Source organism: Mus caroli, unplaced genomic scaffold, assembly GCF_978045245.1.
Source record: "Mus caroli unplaced genomic scaffold, Mus_caroli_1 scaffold_4, whole genome shotgun sequence".
NCBI lineage: Eukaryota > Metazoa > Chordata > Mammalia > Rodentia > Muridae > Mus > Mus caroli.
This window is the reverse complement of record NW_028227259.1, coordinates 75324293-75344493: the sequence shown is the minus strand read 5'-3', so window position 1 is coordinate 75344493 and position 20201 is coordinate 75324293. Positions and strand designations below refer to the sequence as shown.

Below are 20201 nucleotides of genomic sequence, written 5' to 3'. Positions count from 1 at the left end.
GCAGATGCTAAACCTGCCATCACTTCGGTAGGGTCCATAGCTCTTTGATTAACAGTGGAGAACTTTGAACTGAATGGTGAATGTAGGTTGCTGTGTGCACTTGACTTTTGAGAGGTGTCATGTAGATATCAGGATTGTTGGGTCTCCAAAGCTCAATTCCTGTTTTGAGTCCACAGTGCCTAAGAACAGCCAGTGCTTTTGGTAGTAGCAGTTAAAGGAATGTGCCCATGTCTCAGTTCTGTCCATTGATTATAGACCCTTTCTGTATTCCCATGGAAAAATTATCTAAACTGTGTTTCTGACAATTTTGACCATTTAACATTTTGGTAAGCATTTATTAAAATACTTTTCAAGTTTTAAGTTTTTGATAAGCATTTTAACCTTTTATTATGGCATATTTCAAACTTGAGAGTGGACTTGTATAGTAAACTTGTATAGTAAACCCCTTTGTACACAGTAAGCAGCACATAGCATACTCTCCTGCCTGTTCCCTGTCCTGGCCTCAAACCCTCAGGTCCTTACTGTATGGCATTCACATCATCTCTACTCCAGAGCCTTCAGAATACAAGTTCCACAAGACACAGGGTATCCAGTTTAAGCAAAGGCACAGCACTAGCTCTGTATTCCTAACTATACCAATGGAACTTCCTTGGTGCCATCACGTATCCAGGCTGAGGAAGAAATTGGTTTACAAATAACTTTATCTATACAATGTGTCCTAGTGATAGGGTATGTTACCAAAAAAAAATACTGTAAATTGAATTTTTCAACATGAATTGAAAGGATATTATTATAGGTATTAACAGTATGGGGGCTTACAGTCTCAGGTGGTTTGAGTCCATGATTATCATGGTGGGAAACATGGCAGCAGACAGGTAGGCATGGTGCTGGGGCAGAAGCTGAGAGCTTACGTCTGATCCACAGACACGAGGAGATGGTGTGAATTTTATAACCTCAAAGTCCACACTCAGTGACACATCTCTAACGAGACCACACCTCCCCATCCTTCCCATACAGTTCTACCCAGTGGGGGTGAAGCATTTAAACATATGAGCCGGTGAGAGGCATTCTCATTCAAACCAACACAGCCAGTTTTACCATATGTTTGAGGGGGGGGACCCGAACTCATGTCCTAGTGTGTGACAGTAAGCACTTCACTCGCCAAGCTGTCTCCTCAGACCCAGCAGTTTAGTATTTTAAAGCTAGAGAACCATGCAGATAGCAAGAGAACAGCATAACTCTCAGGACAGCTTCTTTGAAGGGCTGGTTAAGGCTCTGCCTTTGCAGTGCTCTCTCTGGCTTGGTTCAGTTTCAAATAGTTCATGTTTGCAGTCTACACTTACCTGCATGCCCCTGTGTCTGTGTTCCCTTCGTGGAGGAACTTCCCAGGTATGGGCACTATAGAGGCACAGTTCTCAACAAGTCGTAAGCTTCCCAACTTGGACCTGTCTAGCAACCTAGGCCTGGGGCAAGCCCAGGGTAACGCTGTAGGGTAACGCAACCTAGGCCTGGGGCAAGCCCAGGGTAACACTGTAGGTAACGCAAGGGCTGTCATTTCTCATCACACTAACCACTGGCTGTGGTGGGAATGTTGATTGAGTCCCAGGACTGTGTCTTCTATGCTGTGCATTTCATTTCCATGCAAAAGCCCCGGGGCTAGACTCCTGTCTCAGTTGCTAGTTATCTCTGGTGCTCACACAGTCCTCAAACGCCAGGCACACGCTTAATCCAGTGGGAGAGTTGAATCATGATTCTAATTATTTCTACTCTCACAAAGATATGAAGTGTTAGGAAGAAAAAAAAAATACAGATCACATGGAGATAGACAGACAGACAGACATCCCCATCACAGAAGCAAAATGCTTCCTGTCAGTGTGAACTATAGAAACTGAATCCAGAGATGCCTGGGCCTGTCTTTTTCTGCTGCTGACCAGTGAGGTGTTCTGTTCTGGTCAGCAGTGAGCACCATAGCAGAGGCAGGGGAATATCCTGACTGCATTTACTGGATCTGGGAGGATTTTAATGGGACTGTTAGGTGCAGTAACACATATTTCTAGGAACTGTAATTGCCTGCATTGGCACAGTCTTTTTTTTTTTTTTTTTAATTTTCGAGACAGGGTTTCTCTGTGTAGTCCCGGCTGTTGTGGAACTCACTCCGTAGACCAGGCTGGCCTCAAACTCAGAAATTGGCCTGCCTCTGCCTCCCAAGTGCTGGGATTCAAGGCGTGAGCCACCACACCCGGCACATTGGCACAGTCTTACATGAATATTATTCTGTGATTTTAGGAATGGAAATGAAAGTTTTGCCTTGAGATTTTCAAAATCGTGGTTTTTTTTTCCTCTGAATATTAACTTGATCTCGCCTAATTGTCCGAGCAGTGATAGGAACCATATTTAAAACCATAATCTTCATACCTAAGCCACTCTTACGTGTAACCACGAAGTTGTTTGTTGATATTAAGGCTTTTATTTTTCTTTAAAGAATGGCAGAACTGTGTCAGATGGAAAGCACCCTTATTAGAATGTTAGGTTTTGTCATTCTTTGCTTGACTCTAGAATCTCACTCTTATTAAAGAGAAGCCATCAACCATCAAATAGGAAAAAACTTTGGTTTTATTCATTCTAGGTCTCCCGATCCTGGAAGAGTTCCTATCAAATTATTTTCAGTGGACACAGGAACATGTCATAGCCACCCAGGATTTTCCTGCCTCTCCCTGAGTAATGGCACCTGCCACCCTTGGGACTTGTTCTCTGAATTGTGCACAGGTGGAAGAGGAAAAAGTTACCCGTATGAATGGGCCTTTGGTGCTCATTTGAGACTTTTAGTAGACCATGTCCCTCATTTCTGTGGATGAGCAGGTGGAATCTCAAGAACAGAGTTCACCCTGCTGTTGCTTTACTCTACTCCTTCTTGTGGGAATGCCAGACAAGAGCAGCTTGAGGAAGGAAAGGTGTATTTGGCTCATTGCTAGCATGCATGCATCCATCCATCATGGTGGCAGGAACTTGAGGCTGCTGGGAACATTGCATCAACATTGCATCAAATGCTAAGAGGCATTTTTGTTTTGTGGATCTCTTAGGCACAGTAATTAAAACAAGGTAACTTTGGCTCTTACACCAAGTTACGCCATGTCTACTCCACATGCACCGGGAAAGAGCAGAAATCTGTATCTATACAGAGGGTGGTCCTGAGAACTTCCAGGTCCTTCCAAACAGCCCAGCTGCTAGTTCAGTAGTGGCAGCATTGGCATGCTCTGGCCTGATTATCCTTTGGTTTTACCTGTCATAGCTCATGGTGACACTCAAACCCCAAACCGTCTATCATTGTTCATGCACAAGGCTGTGACCTGACTCCCCAGTGCCACAGTAACAGCTAATAATTATTAACTGCCGCGTGAAGAATGTGGGTGCTGTCCGGGACGCCAGCAGGGCTATGTACTTCAGGTGAGATATAATGAGGTTCTAATGGAGGCGTGTAGCAGTGATGCCCAGGGTGAGCCAGGCACAGAGCTTCGGACAAAGACTAGGAGCACTGGGATATGGTGGGAAGAGTGGTAAATGGTTTGATGGGTGGTGTGTCCCCAACAATAATTACTTTTTCAAATATATGCCTTGTGATTGATCTATATCTATACCTATCATCTATCTGTCTGTCTGTCTATCTATCAATCTATCTCACTACTTGCTAACCATTGAGACTTGCTCAGGAGAGACCCCAATTCCTCAGCCTTATATGTGAGCATTGCCTAATCTGGCCTCAAACAGCCTTTCTTTGTGTCATTTCCTATACTCCTGATCCACCCCTGTGTTTAGCCACTGTGCTTTGGTTTCAGTTCCCCAAGTGCTCTCAGAGCTCTGTCGTTTTTGCAGCCTGTTACCTTCCTTGCTTTCTCTACAGAGAAAGCTACTTCCTTAGAAGCCAGTTTCTCCTCCATCCACTTCCTGGCTTTCTCATTCCCCGATTAGGAACCATCCTCCCCTTCCGCCCGAAGCATTCCTTCGATGACGGTTTCCACAGACCCTCCGCCCTCTCTCCCAGCCCCGAGACTTCAACACACAGCCCTGGGACTGGCTGAATAAGGCAAATACGGGACAACACAAATGTGTGTGTGCGAGTGCGGGTGTCCCGAGAGGCCAGCAGAGATCCTCTTGAAGCTGGAGTTTCAGGCTACTGGAAGCTGACCCCTGTGGGTGGTGGGAACCAGCAAGCAGCCTTAGCTGCTGAGCCACTTCTCCAGCCCTTCAAACTTCCAGCTGTGACACAGGATAGAAAAAAATGAATAGGAATAATTGAGGGGTCCTGGAAAGAGAAAGAGGCCCCTCATTTTGGAGTCATTTCCTGCTGGCTGAGTGTCCAAGAAATTTCAGCACAACAGATAAAATCAAGATAGCTTGCAGAAATAATCGCCCCCTAAGGGCCATTCATGCAGGGGTGTTCGAAACAACAGATGAACATGGCTTACTTAGAGTCAAAATGTCTTTGACCTTGATCTTAACTTCATTAGTACTCCTCTCTCATCCCTAAAACCATTTCACTGATAAAAGCAATTTCTTTAAGAAAATTACATAGAACAGCTCATTTGATATTTTCTTAATTTAAGTATAAAACTTTGTGGGTTTTTTTTGTTGTTTGTTTTGTTTTGTTTAAAAAAAAAAAAAAAAAAAAAAAAAAAAAGGTTCTCTTGGCTGTCCTGGAACTTGCTCTGTAGACTAGGCTGGCCTCAAACTCAGACATCCAATTTCCTCTACTTCCCGAGTGCTGGGATTAAAGGCGTGCACCACCACTGCTAGGCTTTAAACCTTTGATTTATCTTTGAAGCCTGTAAAACATATCCTTTGAGCAGTGCAACTAAGACACAAAGTCTGGTGAGAGGGCAATCAGGCTGCGACATCTGTGCCGCTTGCCAGGGTGATCTGCCTTATCTGTCTGTCTGGGTGTGTCCTTTCTCCCTGACCAGTCCACTTGCCTTGGGCTCTTCAAGAGGCTGCATCCCATGGGAAGGAGGACAGATTAGCAGAGGGCTGCTAGTCTCTATCTGCTGCCCGCTAGAAACTCAAGGGAAACCCTCTGAAGAGACACACTCTGGCGTGCTCTCCCTCCCGCTCCTCCCCAGCTCCTCAGCTTACGGTGTAAGTGCTCATCGTCTCTCGTATTAACTCGTATTAGCTCGTATTAACTCCTCTCTGCAAACTTCGTTAACTTGGCTTCACCCTGACTTATCCTGAAACTCTTTTCCGTGGATTCGGGGCTTTTCCCGAGTGATGGTCCTTAGGCCCTCACAGTGGCTCTGTCGACCACTGTCTCTCTACTATCACTGACGATGCTACTGGAAGCTCTTTGGAGCCGAAAGTTCAAATACTAATTAGCACATTAGGAAATGTTTGTAGAGGGTGTGTATCAGTTATCCCAGTATCAGAGTCATCCCGTTTCCCTGGAGGTAATGACCTAACTATGACACTGGCCTGTGGTAGCCATGGCTGAAGTGATTTGAGGTAGGCATTTTGGAGATAGGCCACGCCTTCCTGCTGCAGGACCAGTGAGAATAGTCCCCCAAGGACTGAGCAAAGATGGGGTAAACAGCACCCTGGCTTAAAGCCATTGCCTCTGAGGGTGAGGGATGAGGTCTCACAGGATTTCTGTGCTGTTTCTCAGCTTTCTACAACAAACACACATGACTTGGTAATAGAAGGACGATGCTGTTGCAATTTCTTCTACCTGTTAGTGAGTGCAGGCCTGAGGAGCACGATGGGAAACGCTGCCTGACCAGACATCGGGTACCAGGCCCCTGGTCACCCTTCCATCCTGCCTTAAGCTGTCCTTAGTCACTCTGGTCTGCTTTTGAGTTTTTATTTAGAAAATAATCCAGAGTCTGTTTCTTTGAGCCGGACATCCTTTTAAGCACTTCTGCGGTCTTAGCTCATTTAACCCTCATTCCATGCCTATGGGATTGATACTGTTATTAGTCCCACTTTTCAGATGGGGAGTGATGTAGGAATGTGATTTTTTTCCTTGCCTGGCTTGTTTATTCTGCTGGGGTCTCTCTGTCTCTGTCATTCCACCTCTGACACAGAAGCCACAGTTCTGAATATCTTTTTGTTATTAGTGTTTCGAGACAGTTTCTCTCTGTAACCCTGACTGTCCTGGCATTCACTCTGTAGACCAGGCTGGCCTTGAACTCACAGAAGTCTGCATGCCTCGGCCTTCAAAGTGATGGGATCAACGGTGTGTGCCACCACTGCCCTCCTTTGTCTTGAGATTTTTTTTTCTCTTGATGCTATTATTGACCCAAGGCAGACAGCGGATTGAGAAACCAAGGGGAAAGGAGAGAAGCAACATTGGGATGGCCCAGAGGCAAAGCTGCCATAGAACAGTGTCGATGCTCTTTGGTCAGAAGGCAAGGCAGGCTAGCAATTCCGCCAAACTTGGTCACTGCTGACCTTTTTTCGAGGTTGCCTTGAGCCGACTGCGGGGGTTGAAGGTTGCGAGTGGTTAGGAGAGTGGATGGGAAGGAAGTGTAGGCTGAACATTCAACTCTTCTCTCAAAAAGGAAGGAGAAGGCTGAAGGCAGTAGGCTAGTCCACAGGCAGGGGCTTGATTTAGATGTCTGTAAAGAGAAGCAAATACTTGGAAGAGAACAACTCCACGGCTTGTCTCTCTTTGTAGCCCTGGCTGTCCGGTAACTAACCATGTAGACCAGGTTGACCTTGAATTTGAATCAGGCCTGGAGAACTTCCATGCTCCACATCCGAACTGTCCAGCCTGGGACTTGACCCCATAGTCCTCCCACCCCTCGCAGCTGGGGCATGCCAGGGGCCAGAGGGCTTCAGCAGCACTAGAGGCCCTCAGGGACTGTCTTCAACATGTGTGAGCTGTGGTTTCATCACCCACAGAATGAGGAGAACAGGCCTACCTCATGGGATGCCGTGAGCACAGAGCTTAAATGTCAGTTGCCATCTTACAGCCTCTGTGTCCTTTTCATCTTGTCTTAGACACAGGGTTAAAGGAAGAGATCTAAGGTTAATGCTATGATCTTAGAGTGCTGCTGAGAGGCAGAATGGAGATGCCCAGAGCCTGCACCTGGAGTGGCTATGGGCCTTTCTGTAAAGCAGTTAGAGCTTATCCTCTGAGGGAATATGTCAAGGGTGGGGGGATGCGTGTGCAGAGCTGGTGGCCTCTGGAGCAGACACAAAAAAGACTGGAGAGCAGCAGTGAGGGCCCATCTAAGTGTGGAGAGGATAGGCCATCTGTAGCCCACTTGCAAGGGACCAAGGACAGAACTGAAGATGGATTAGAATATCTGGAGGTAGAGGGGAGGGAAGGAGAGAAGGAGAGAAGGAGAGGGAAGAAGGGAGAGGATGAGTAATGAACAACTGACTGAGAATATATATGAGAACACACACACACATGCACGCACACACACACACACACTAGTGGGGTGACAGAAATGAGGCTAGTGGGGGAGAAGCTGCTGATGGCCATGAGCAAGAGCAGGTTTGAAGTGTCATCCCCTCCTGCTCCCCCACCCAGAGATGGGTCTCACTATGTAGCCCTGACTATCCTGGAACTTACTAAGTAAATCAGGCTGGCCTAGAACTAACAGAGATCTGCTTGTCTCTGCCTCCTGAATACTGGGAGTAAAGTCATACTCCACTATGCTTGCATTGCGAAGTCTTATTTTTGAAGACGTCATGTGTGTTCTTGGGCACAGTATAGAGACAGAACCGTGGCCAAGGGAGAGGCCGCCGAGCAGTGGATAAAATCATTTTCTTTTTGTCTTTTTATTTTTGTACTGTGGATTGAACTACGGGCCTAGCCTAGGCCAGGCAAGTGCTTTGCTACTGGGCTACACTGGTGTTCCTGTGCCCCTCCTCGCTGCTTCTCACTTAGTTGCCCAGGTTAGCCTTCCACTTTCTGTCTAGCCCCAGCGGTCCATGAACCTTGTGATCCTATTGCCTCAGCCACCTGAGTAGCTAGGATACAGGACTATGACATCAGGTCTGGCTTAAAATGGACCTTTAATTTTAAAATAATTTTTAGTGGTTGATTCCAGGACTATTCAATTTTGTCTTTCTCTCCTCTTCCTTCAATGCATTACTATATATATATATATATATATATATATATATATATATATATATTCCCCTTAGTCTTTGGAGCACATCTTGTGTGCTGTGTATCAGATGTGTTATGTAGCAAATGCGTTCTATCTGGATACTGTATTTGTTGTTAGTTTTTCATGCATGCACACTCCTGGACCCTTGCACATGCTTCTTTGGATTCTTTCGGATTCTTCCCTGGAATGAATTTTCAGGTGTGAAGTTAATGTACTCCAGGGTGTGGGTGGGTTCTGATGGACTGCTGGCAGATTTGCAGTGAGCAGGGAGACTGGGAGGATGCTGGGGGCGGGGGGTGGGGGGGCAGGAGGGGCGGCGTCCAGCCTCTCACACTGTTGTTCAGGTCGAGCGCCATGTGTTTATGGGCAGTCCACCTCCCATCAGTTAATCCTGAACTCCCCATCCCAAGGAAGGCATCTCCATACAGGGGGAACACAGGAGGGTGTCAGTGACCCAGTAACTGGAGCTCTGTGTGTTTGGTTAATTTTTTTTTTTAAATGAACATTATTGTCAAGAGGTCGAACAAAGGTGTTTCTAGAGGGAAAGGCAGCAATGAAAGGGAGTTGATGTCTCTGTTTCAGAGGTTTGTGTGTTGAAGAAAGGACAGATGCCGGGGGGGGGGGGCAGCCCTGGCATGGGGATTCTTTCTTGTCAGTTCTCCTTGAGGCAGCAAAGGGGAAGAGTGTCAGCGGAGGGGAAGACTTTGTCTTACGAGGTATGTAGGGTTGCTGTATAATAAAAAGTTTACTTATCTAAGTCCAAGTTGATATGCTATTGCAGCTGACCTGCCTTCTGTGCTCCTCTGGGGTCAGAGACTGCAGTCTCAGGCACTTAGCACCTCATCCTAAACAGCAGGAGATTAAGTAAAGGATTAATTGCTAGAGACTTTTCCCTATTGTCCAGATGCCTCTTGCTTGTCAGGCTAGGGGGAAGTTTGGAGCAGTAAACTTCTGTTGAACCAGGAGAAGAGAATAACACTTGCAGAAGGAAAAACTTTTACATAAGCTAATATGCATAATCTCACATAAATTCATATATAGATTCATGCATGCTCATTTATATACTTCCATTCAAACCAGTTAGGTCCAGCTTGCATGCGTTCTCACAATTACAGACTTACACACACACATACATACATTCTCACAGTTACATATTTACACACACATCCATGCTTACATGTGCATGTGGAGCAAAAGACCAAGCACCGGTGCAGAAAGAACTCACTCATCCTGGGTGAAAAATGAGCTCCAATCTTTATTGCATAGAGAAAGAAAAAGCTTCTACCCTTTTAATGCTAAGTGAATTAAACCCACGTTTGTAAGAAAAAAACAAAAACAAAAAAATCTTTGTTCCTTTTAATAAGTCTAAGCCTGCCTTGCTATTAAAAAAGGATCTGTTCTGTCCCATGGTAAGGAGAAGCCTGCCTGCTCCTTCTTCTCTCCGCAGATTCTCCTTTGTTCTAATTTCCCTCTGCATTCTGCATATTGCTCTCTTAGTTTTTTTTTTAATGTTACCTATAGTTTCTGAGTTATTCCACTCTGCATTCTCCTTCTAATCTTGTTCTCTCCTCCTGCTCTGAAGTCACAACAACGCACTTAACTCTCAATGCCTTTTCTCCCAAAGCTATGCCTGTACTTCTAAGTTTTTCTTGAGTTCAGTTCTGTCTAAAAAGTGTTCTGTCTAAAAACTTCTCCTCTGCTCAGCTCCCTTTCACAGTCCCTTAGTTCTGACTCTTCTCTTTGTCCTCAGCCCTTAAACATCTTTTAGAATACATGATCACATGTTAAAAAGTTCATCAAAAGTTCACACAGAATATCAAGTCATAAATAAAATAGAAGTTTACAACAGAGAATGTTGGCATGCATATCTATTAGGAGTAATTACCTAGCTAAACATCCATTACCTGTCTCAGCTCCACAGGTTCACTGAAGGTTTAAAACCATAACTAAGTTATTAGTAAAGTTTTGTATAGATAAACCCAGTCAATATTTATCTTCTGTCCTAGCACCTATAATAAATCATTAGTTCCCTTTTTATGACCTTTGGTTAATTGTTTTACAACCTCTTGGAATGTGCTCTGAGTAGGAGAGAGTCTGGTTATCATCTAAGAGCAATTAACTGGCGACACTTGGGAGACTGACAGAGTTCTCATTGCAGTTTTGGCTATCAGAAAAGGACCTAATAGCAGTCCTACTATAAAAGAAATTAATGATCACGGATATAATTTTAGGAATTCTTATAGGATAATCATTGACTTAAGAAGTCATCTATTTGTCTATATAGCATCACTACAAGACAGTACATCTTTGTGGATCTGCAGAGATCTGCTCCAAAGAGGATTGCTATTAATTAGTAATTGTTATATATGTTTAATAATAACAGGAAAAGCATATTAATAGCAGGAATCTTTCCTAAAATGAATCCCTTTCAGCCTTGCTTAATAAGGGCGAATGTATCGCAGATTACATGATAATCTGAGGCAGGCCATCTCAGGACAAGCACCTGATAGTTATTAGCTTGTCCCGTTGTGGCTCCTGACAGAGCAAGTTCACCACTAGAAATGAAAGGGTCTAATGCCTTCCACTGTAGTCATCGCAAGGTTAGTATTTTTGAACAATTTTAAGAGTTAAGGGAGATGTGATTTATATAATTATTAAAGAAATCATACTGTATCCATTGGTGTGTGCATGTGTGCGCACGTGTGCGAGCGCATAGGTGTGAGCATGGCTTTGTTCTCAATAACTTGTCCATCTCTCCCCACTTCACCATGGCCACTGGATCCCTCCTTGGCATTGGAATGCCAAACATCTCCCTGTGCCTGGCTGTTTTTACATGGTTTCTGGGGCATCAAACTCAAGTCCTTACACTTGAAGGCAAGCCCTTTACGAACTGGGCTATCTTTGTGTAATCTTGCCTGCTCTAAGTTGTAATCTTCTGAGTCAGTAATTTTATCATTAACTACAGTCGGCCATTAAATGGTTTTCTTATGTCCTGTGTTCTGCTCGTGACACATCGCCTCTTCTTCTCTTCTCACAGAAGAAATACAGAAAGGGCGTCATTGACATTTCAAAAATCAAGTGTGTGGAGATAGTGAAGAACGATGATGCTATCATTCCCTGTCAAAATAAATTTCCATTCCAGGTGAGTTGGCTGCAAACGTAACAGGGTTTCTGACTCTTTTTTTTTTTTTTTAAAGATTTATTTATTTATTACACTGTACACTGTAGCTGTCTTCAGACACTCCAGAAGAGGGCGCCAGAACTTGTTACAGATGGTTGTGAGCCACCATGTGGTTGCTGGGATTTGAACTCTGGACCTTCGGAAGAGCAGTCGGGTGCTCTTACCCACTGAGCCATCTCACCAGCCCAGTTTCTGACTCTTAGAGGTTTTCATGGGACAGGCATGACATGAGCTGGGGTTTGTAGAAGGAAGGAGACTGGTACCCTAGAATCATCCTAGATATCAAACTGCCTGAGATGCAAATTAGATGTTTATTATTCTGATAAAGGGCAGTATTACTAGAAGTTCTTGTACAAATACAAAAATGGCCCATGTTACTAAGGTAATAGATAGAGCTAAATCTTCTCCATCGGTGGAGATCCTGGCTGCTATCAGCTTAAGCCAGGAAGCATCTGTTACATGTTTAGATCAAATTAGGGAGTCAATAAATTATTACACTAAACAGATTATTATTATAACAATACTGTAAGTTTTGGGATGGTCCAAGCACAAGCTTTTCTTTCCAGATAGAAAATGACAATCCCTGCCAATGACGTTCCTGGTTATTTAAAATTCACTCTTCAATTGTTCAGTGCAGAGCTGGCTGCACAGACAAACCTGAGTAAGGTGTGGAAACCAGGTAGCAAATATGAAACCATCTCTCCAAGTGTCCGTCAGCACGTTGTCTCCGGTATCTCACATTCTGTCTTATAATATGGCATTTCCAGATATATCTTAGAAGTAGGCTCATGTTTGACACATCTTTTATCTTGGGTAGTCCCACCAAAGTGTAGCTGTTGAACAAATGGGAAGGATTTACCTGACAAACTGGGCCGGGACCAGCTGTGACCAGTGAGATAGTGAGATTTGTTTTTCACTGTGATGATATTGTCTGGGTAGAGGGAGGTTTATAATGAAACACATTATGTTTCAGTCAGTCAGGTCTGCCTTGTGACTAACCATTAGGGATAAGTCTCTGAGCAGTGATAGGATCCTAGGCAATTTTTCAAGGCTTATTATTAATATAAAATTACAAAAGAAGACTAATCATTCACTAGGAACCTCCTTTGAAAGATGCCTGATGCGTGAAAGCCTGGGCTTAGGGGTTGAAATCTTTACTTTTTACATCGTCTACAGAATGGTAATGGACAGTTAGGTGGGACATGGTTGGGAGACACTACTTTTAGTACCTGCTGTATGAATGGGGCCTGCTGAAGTTATACAGGAATGTAAGGTAGTATGGTGAGAATTCTGGAAGTTTGGTTTCTTTAAAAAATACAAATATTACAAGAATATGTTTTCATTTTCATCTCAGGTGTGGGATATGAGGCTACTTTGAAGCAGCTGACTATGATTTGCCTCGCACTTTAGCAGAGGTGTAGTTTTGCCAGCTACAGACATTTCCTCTGATTGTGTGATGTTTGGAATTATGGGAGATTTTCCCAGGGTCTCTAAAGGTTAGAACCCTGATGGGTGAAGTTGTTGGTTGTTCAGGGGGTTGTTTGCTGTTTGTTAGTAATTGTGCTCAAAGAAAAAAGAACAAGGAAATTAGATGAAAGGTCTTTATTTCTTTCTCTCTGTTCTCTCCTTCTTTCTCTCCCATCTAGTGTTAGGGGGTGAAACAGGGTGGTGGGGATAAAGGGTGGGAAAAAGAAGAACCCACAAAGCAGCCCAGGCCAGCTACAGTAGGGTCTTGGCTAGGACCCAATGGTGAGGCTGAGTTAATAGTCTGGAACTGAAAGACTCAGCTTGTTAAAGCCAGCTCTTGTATCTATTAATGGGGCAAAGGAAATGACAGAAGTGATACTGAAATGAATCCAGAACATTATTTTGAAAAATAGTGGATTCGAATAAGCCCTGCGGCACTAAATTTATCCACAGAACATTAGTCAGTTAAGTTGAAATAAACGCTAAGATCAATGAAGCATCCTGATCGCTGTTGGTACCAGTTTTCCTCTGTGAAGATACAATCCTGGGTCTAGGCAGTCAGTAAATTCCTTGAGGATCTGAGTTATAGCTCAGTACCCACAGAAAAAGAGCCAGGTGTGGTGGTGTGTGCTTGTAATTTCAGTACAGGGAGGTGGAGGCAGGCAGCCTAATCTACTTGGTAAGTTCTAGCCCAGTGAGAGACCTTATCTAAATAAATTAAGTAGATGGTGCCTGAGAGACATTACCTATGGATGCCCTCTGGCCTTTGCATGAATGTAGGCACACGTGCAATACACTTTTCATAATCCTTTGTAAAACATACATCCAACCTGATGAAATTAAGAAATAGATGTGCTTTTGGAATCCAGTGTCTTTGAAAACTTTATTTCTGAAGTACTGGGATTGTTTAACAGCCATCCAAGAATAGTTTACTGATGCTGCAGTACCAGGGATGCTGATACGTGGAAGCGCTGTGTCTAAGTGTTATCACTGCTTTCATCTTTTGTTTTGTTCTAGGTTGTTCATGATGCTAACACACTTTATATTTTTGCACCTAGTCCACAAAGCAGGGACCGATGGGTGAAGAAGTTAAAAGAAGGTAAAAACTGGTGTATTTTATGTAATTTTAGGATATCACACACATACACAAAACCCCCAGAAGCATTGCTAACATAGCTCTTGCATTTATAATAAATTATAATGAGTATCCCTCCAAGGACAGTCACTCCTTGTAAGTGATAGCACATTGAGGACAGCTTCCCTTTTTAAAATCCTCTTTCTTACTAGTTGAATGTCCTTTCCTCATAAAAGCACCTTCTGTTTATTGCACAGTGTGGTTGGAGGTGATAAAACATAGACTTTTATGATAGCCGGATTTGTGTTTCCTAAGCAATTGCCTGTGTCAAACACTTGCTGTGGATGGACTCACATATTCCTGACAAAGTGCTTAAATGGACAGTTTGTCTTGCACGATACTCCTTACTTGATGGAATACAATGGTAGTGGGCATTAATCAACCATCGAATAGCAGTGATTCACTTCTGTTCACATGAGTGTTTCCAAAAAAAAAGGGGGGGAGGGAGGAAGAGGGGACAGAGAGAGAACCATCTAGCTGCTCTGAATATTGAATATGTGATATCACAATGGCATTCTCATACCAAGCATGTTGGTCAAGGAAGAAATGATGATCGTCAGTTACTTACCAACAGTTTTGTTTGTTTTATTCCACTAACCACTCATGTGTCTGTGCGTTGCAGAAATAAAGAACAACAATAATATCATGATTAAATACCATCCTAAATTCTGGGCAGATGGGAGTTACCAGTGTTGTAGACAAACAGAAAAACTAGCACCGGGATGTGAAAAGTACAATCTTTTTGAGAGTAGTAAGTATTCATCTGACTCTTTAGCTGTGATGTACACAGCATGAGTGGGCTTTTGGTGTTGGGAGAAGTGATGGGATTTTGATGCTGATGGAGTGGAGGACACTCCAGGGCAGATACAGCCTCTGAGAGTGATGGTGTTTATGTAGCAGTGGGACCTTGCAGAGGCGAGGCCTCTTTGGGGAGCTTAATTACAACAGTGAGGTCTGTTAAAATGAATCTGTTATAAGTGTGGACCATAGGTGGCAGTGCATGCCTGTAATCCCAGGCTCAGATGCACCCAGGACCCCTATAAACCCTTACCGTGAGAGTCATGAGTGAAAACCACAGAGACCAAAAGCTACTAGTACCAAGGAGGATGGCATGTCCTATGGGGTCACCCTGCATTGTGGCTACCATGTGTGTTGCATCTTTTTTTTTCTTTTTCTTTCTTTCTTTCTTTCTTTCTTTCTTTCTTTCTTTCTTTCTTTCTTTCTTTCTTTCTTTCTTTCTCACCCTGCATTGTGGCTACCATGTGTGTTGCATCTTTTTTTTTCCTCTTTCTTTCTTTCTTTCTTTCTTTCTTTCTTTCTTTCTTTCTTTCTTTCTTTCTTCCTTCCTTCCTTCCTTCCTTCCTTCCTTCCTTCCTTCCTTCCTTCCTTCCTCCCTCCCTCCCTCCCTTCCTCTCTCTCTCTCTTTCTCTCTTTCTTTCTTTCTTTCTTTCTTTCTTTCTTTCTTTCTTTCTTTCTTCCTTCCTTCCTTCCTTCCTTCCTTCCTTCCTTCCTTCCTTCCTTCCTTCCTTCCTTCCTTTCTTTCTTTCTTTCTTTCTTTCTTTCTTTCTTTCTTTCTTTCTTTCTTTCTTTCTTTCTTTCTTTCCCAGATGTGTGTTGCATCAATGCAACTTCTGGGGAGGGAGATAGTGGCCACTCCTCAGGGCTGTTGCCCTGATTCCGAGTTCCTCCACTCTGACTCTTCCTGGGTAGTCATGCTGGCATTCACCTAGCACATAAACAAGAGAGACCCAGGCTTCCAGACTGTTATTACATACCTAGGTAAAGACCAGCCTGACTTGCTGTAGACATGGCTGAGAAGTTACAGCTAGTTAAAGTTACAGAGGCAAGCAGCTGGCCCAGATCTGTCAGGCATGATTCTGCTGGTGGCTGTAGAGGTTCTTCCAACTCTGCCACTCTTTCTCCTTTGGTCAAGGAGTGATGAGAGGACCCAGGGTGCCCACAAGTTTTTATGGGGACAGGGTCTAAATTGGCCCATCCCCTTGACTAGAACTTCATCTGTGTTCACTAACTGGGTAAGCATGTGTCACACTAAACTCAAGAACTGTTGTCATTGTTGTCTTTACAGTGGTACCACCTTATCTTCAGAGAATCTGTCCCCAGTGCATAGAACGTTACATATACTCTTTCTCAATACCTATACACATACATACTAGCTATAAAGTAATTTATGATTTGGACCCAATAAGAGATTAACTACGATACATGTCAGTAAAATACAACTCTAATCTCATGCCACAATCAAAGTTATTAAACACACTTTCTTATTGTGTTATCTTAGTAATAGCAGCGATTTTTAAAAAAATTTCCTTATTGAGACCTTTCAGCTTTTCAGATCAAGGGTCCATTTTTATTTGTGGCTTCTCTTTGGTGTATGTGAGTGCCAGCATTGCTAAGCTTTCCTTCGGAGTCATCAGTTAAAAATGATTGATGTGCCGTGATCCCACCACATTTGATATGGGAGCCGAGATGGTAACGTAACTAATGGAGCAGAGAGTGGATGCAGTGTGGATGTGCTGGACCAAGGGATGATTCATGGCCTGGGAGGGTGTGAGCAGACAAGTAGAGATTGTTATCACATTTCTCAGGAGAGTGCAAATGCAAGCTCTGGAGTTGCTTCATTTAGTATTTTCATACCATGGCTCTCACGCTGGTACAACTCAATCTGTGGGAGGTGAAGCCACAGATAAGGGAACACCACCATAACCAGCATATGTGTTTATTCATCTGCTTTTCCATGATGCTAAACACTGAGCCAGGGCCTCATACTGCTAAGCACCCGCTCTGTCAGACCCCAGCTCCAGTTTATCCTTCGATTCACTTTGAGAATTGAGAATTGAGAAGTAAGAGGCCAGATAATCCAGTGGAGGCAATCCTGAGGTCCTGATGTTAGAGTAGGTGGGGATTTGGGTACAGTGGCTCCCTGTGGACAGCTCACTCTCCGAGACACTAGTATCTTCTGTCAGTTCTTGTGAGACACCACCATGATCTACAGTTATTGGCATTTACAGGTATAAGAAAGACCCTGCCTCCCGCGCCAGAAATAAAGAAGGTGAGTGCTCTCTGCTTTCACATGTCATGTCTTTGTTGCATGTAGTTTTAAAAACATGCTCCTGCTTTAGCCTGGGAGCTACAACCAAGCTACCAGCCCACTCCTGGCTCACTCTCATTCTATCCTGCTTAGCTCCGGGGTCTGCTTAGGGATCTGTGCTACCGGCACTGACCTGGCTTCTCTTTCCTAGCAGCCTTTGCTCCTGGAGGGGTAACGTTACCAGCCCACTCCTAAGATCCTAGAATCCACAGATGAAGGACAGACAGACAACTTTATTACTAGTTGCTGGTTAGGCACAATTGCTGGGCTCAGCTATCTCTTGCCTCAAAGGCATGCCCTTACCAATTATTATCTCCCTTTCTCCTCCTGCCCTAAACTTAATGGCTTGTATCAGCCATCCCCCGCCAATCTCCTGGCCCCGGCCCATGGTGGAGACTGAAGGCCCTAGCTGCCTGGAGACCTTACATGACTGCTGCTCTTTTCTCATTCCAAAGCATGGCAGAAAAAGCCTTCTTCTCCTTCCCTGTGTCTCCTTTTCCTCTTGGGACCTGGAATTCCCACTTGTACCTTCCGTCCAGCAATTGGCTCCTGGCCTTCTTTATTGACAAGTCAAGGACCAATTGGGGAACAAGACCGTAGTAACAGGACCTCCCCTAACTCATCTTTAAGTTGTGTTTGGAATGGGTCTGTGCTTTATTGACTATGCTATGTTCAGCCATGCTGTGCTGCTTTCTTCCAGGACCACCTGAGAAGCAGGTGTGCTGGAGCCCATTTGAATAGTTCTTAATATTAGCACTATCAGCTTAGTTCTTTAGCTTTTGTTGTTGGGGTCAGTTTTATCATTTGTTACCTGCTGGCATTTGGCTGTAGATTGGCTTCAGAGTCATTTGGGAGGCGTGACATTTTAAAGGCATATGTCTGTCTTAAGAACACAGCACAATAAAGGAGTGGCTTTAGAAATTTAATGATATGCCTGTGGAGTGAGATATGGTACAGTAATGTGTAATTTGGACCCAGTCAAGACCTTAGCTGATAGGACCTATGAGTAACTATGGGTGGCTTGCTTCAGCTGTGGACTTATTTCATAGTAGCATCACGAAGAATAAATAAGGAAACCTGTAAGATCCTAAGCATGTGCTTTACACAATGAAGGGACAAGGACATGCACATTGCTCGGAGTGGGAGATCTAGCAATAGAGTCCATGATGCACCCGTCTCCCACCACGTGTGGTCCTTCAGTCTGCCTAGTACCTACTTGTAAGTTCTCATTGCCTCTCTCTCTGGAAAATGATCCTTGACCTGAGGCCAAACAAGCAATTGTCAAGCAAAATCCTTGTAAATACATATATATATATGGGCAGGCTTTGCTCCTCCCTTGAATTTTAACTCTTAAAAATTCCAACAGCACCAGCCTTGTCATGGAGGGCTAGACCTGAGGCTTCCCTCTAGGGTGACTTGTGACTCCTGTAGTGCTTTACGGCTGTGCCTCATGATCCCTTTCAAATAGAAGCTGAACTTGACAATGTGACTCTCTCTGCATAGAGAAGGCCTCCTCCACCAATTCCCCCAGAGGAAGAAAATACTGAAGAAATCGTTGTAGCGATGTATGATTTCCAAGCGACGGAAGCACATGACCTCAGGTTAGAGAGAGGCCAAGAGTATATCATCCTGGAGAAGAATGACCTCCATTGGTGGAGAGCAAGAGATAAGCATGGGTAAGTGCCTCAGTGGTGTGTGACTCTCGGTGGGTGTGAGTCACGTGCCGAGGGAAGTGTGAACACTCTAATTGCTTAGAACAGACTTAGTCCCGCTGACCACTGGTGCAAGCAAACTGAATTTGCATCATCGTGAGGTGCATTCTAAAATTTACTTAAATTTAAATTTATTTTTGTTATTGGTGTGTGTGTCTGTGTGTGTGTTGTGTGTTGTGTGTCTGTGTGCACGTGTCTGTGTGTGTGTGTGTGTTGTGTCTGCCTGTATGCCAGGGTCTACTCAAGGGTAGCTTGTGGAGCTGGTTCTCTGTCAACCTTGCCTTGGGTTTCAGGGATTAAATTCAGGTTGTTTGATTTGAGTGGCTGATTTCTTTACCCACTAAACTATCTCACCAACTCTGAAATATATGTATCCTTAGTGATCACTTCATAAATGCAAATTAATCAATTACCTCCTTCTGGGTGTTTGAATACATTATACTTAGTTCTCATTCACTAAAATTGTTGTCTTCCCTCTCTCCTTCTCCTCCCCTTCCCTCCATTCTTTCTCCTTCCCTCTCACTTCCCTCCCCTCTTCCCCTTCTCTTCCTTTTCTCTCTTCCCTCCCTTCCTCCCTCCCTTCCTTCTATCCCTTTCTTCCTCCTTGCTTCCTCCCCCTCCCCCTTCTCTCCTTCTTTCTTTGTATGTGCGTGCTGGGATCAAACTTGGATCATCGCACATGCTACACAGCGCTCTACATTTTGCTACATTTTTTTTGTAAGAAATAATTTATTGAAACTTTCTTCTAATTTCTCTCTCTCTGTATATTCACAGTATAAGGGAACAACTTGTTATTTGAGTTTTTCATTATCTCTGTCAGTGTGTATATAGGTATAAATGTATATAAGATACATATATATGTATATACAGTAAGCATTACTTGTACAGGTAATTTAAGTCTTAAGGGAAGAGACCATTGGTACGTGCCCCCATACCTGACTTGGATGTCTCCTGTGGGCTTTTTGTTTGTTTGTCTTTTTGTTTTGTTTTACACTTTTCATTTTTGATCTGTTGACAAGATGAGTTTATTTAGCTTATCAAATGAACCATCATCATCTATCTCACGTGGACCGCCTGCTTCTTGGGATGTTTGGCATACCTCTGTGTCATCTCATTTTTGGTAATCTGGTGGTTGGCGTTAGAAGCTTGGTCACCTTAGAGATGAGCTCTAGCTGTGCTGTTGTCGGTGGTACTGAGTTTGCTTGTGGTTCAGGAACTGGCCTGACAGATGCACTGTAAAGTTCTCTTACTGTGTTCCCTCTGGATGCTAGCATCCACGAATGTTTGCTGTTTAGAGCCACTCTTTGACTAGGCGTTACAAAATGGTGCCTTTCCTAACTCTGCCGGCATAGCCAGCATTTCATCCTCCAAGGACCTGCTTTGCAGATGAGTGCATCAGGCCCTGCAGGAGAGGCAGATAAAGCTGATACTGAGCTCTCACCGTTTTTCAGAAGGACTTGATGACTGGCCTTCCTCTGATGAT

The 20201-nt window shown here is 43.9% G+C and overlaps 1 protein-coding gene across 6 annotated transcripts in view; it reads left to right on the top strand.

Annotated features, from left to right (window-relative positions):
- Positions 1-20201, top strand: part of Tec (tec protein tyrosine kinase) — a 122591-nt gene that overhangs the window by 69589 nt on the left and 32801 nt on the right. For 5 of the 6 annotated variants that reach the window (XR_015046939.1, XM_085836753.1, XM_085836751.1 and 2 more), the window contains 5 exons: positions 11152-11256; positions 13780-13861; positions 14520-14648; positions 16927-16967; positions 18510-18682. Coding sequence is in view for 5 of the 6 variants with exons in the window: in XM_085836753.1 (XP_085692879.1) it covers positions 11152-11256; positions 13780-13861; positions 14520-14648; positions 16927-16967; positions 18510-18682 (530 nt within the window). In the remaining variant the exon portion in view is untranslated. The remainder of the gene's footprint in view (positions 1-11151; positions 11257-13779; positions 13862-14519; positions 14649-16926; positions 16968-18509; positions 18683-20201) is intronic. The other variant, XM_085836755.1, reaches the window with a different exon arrangement.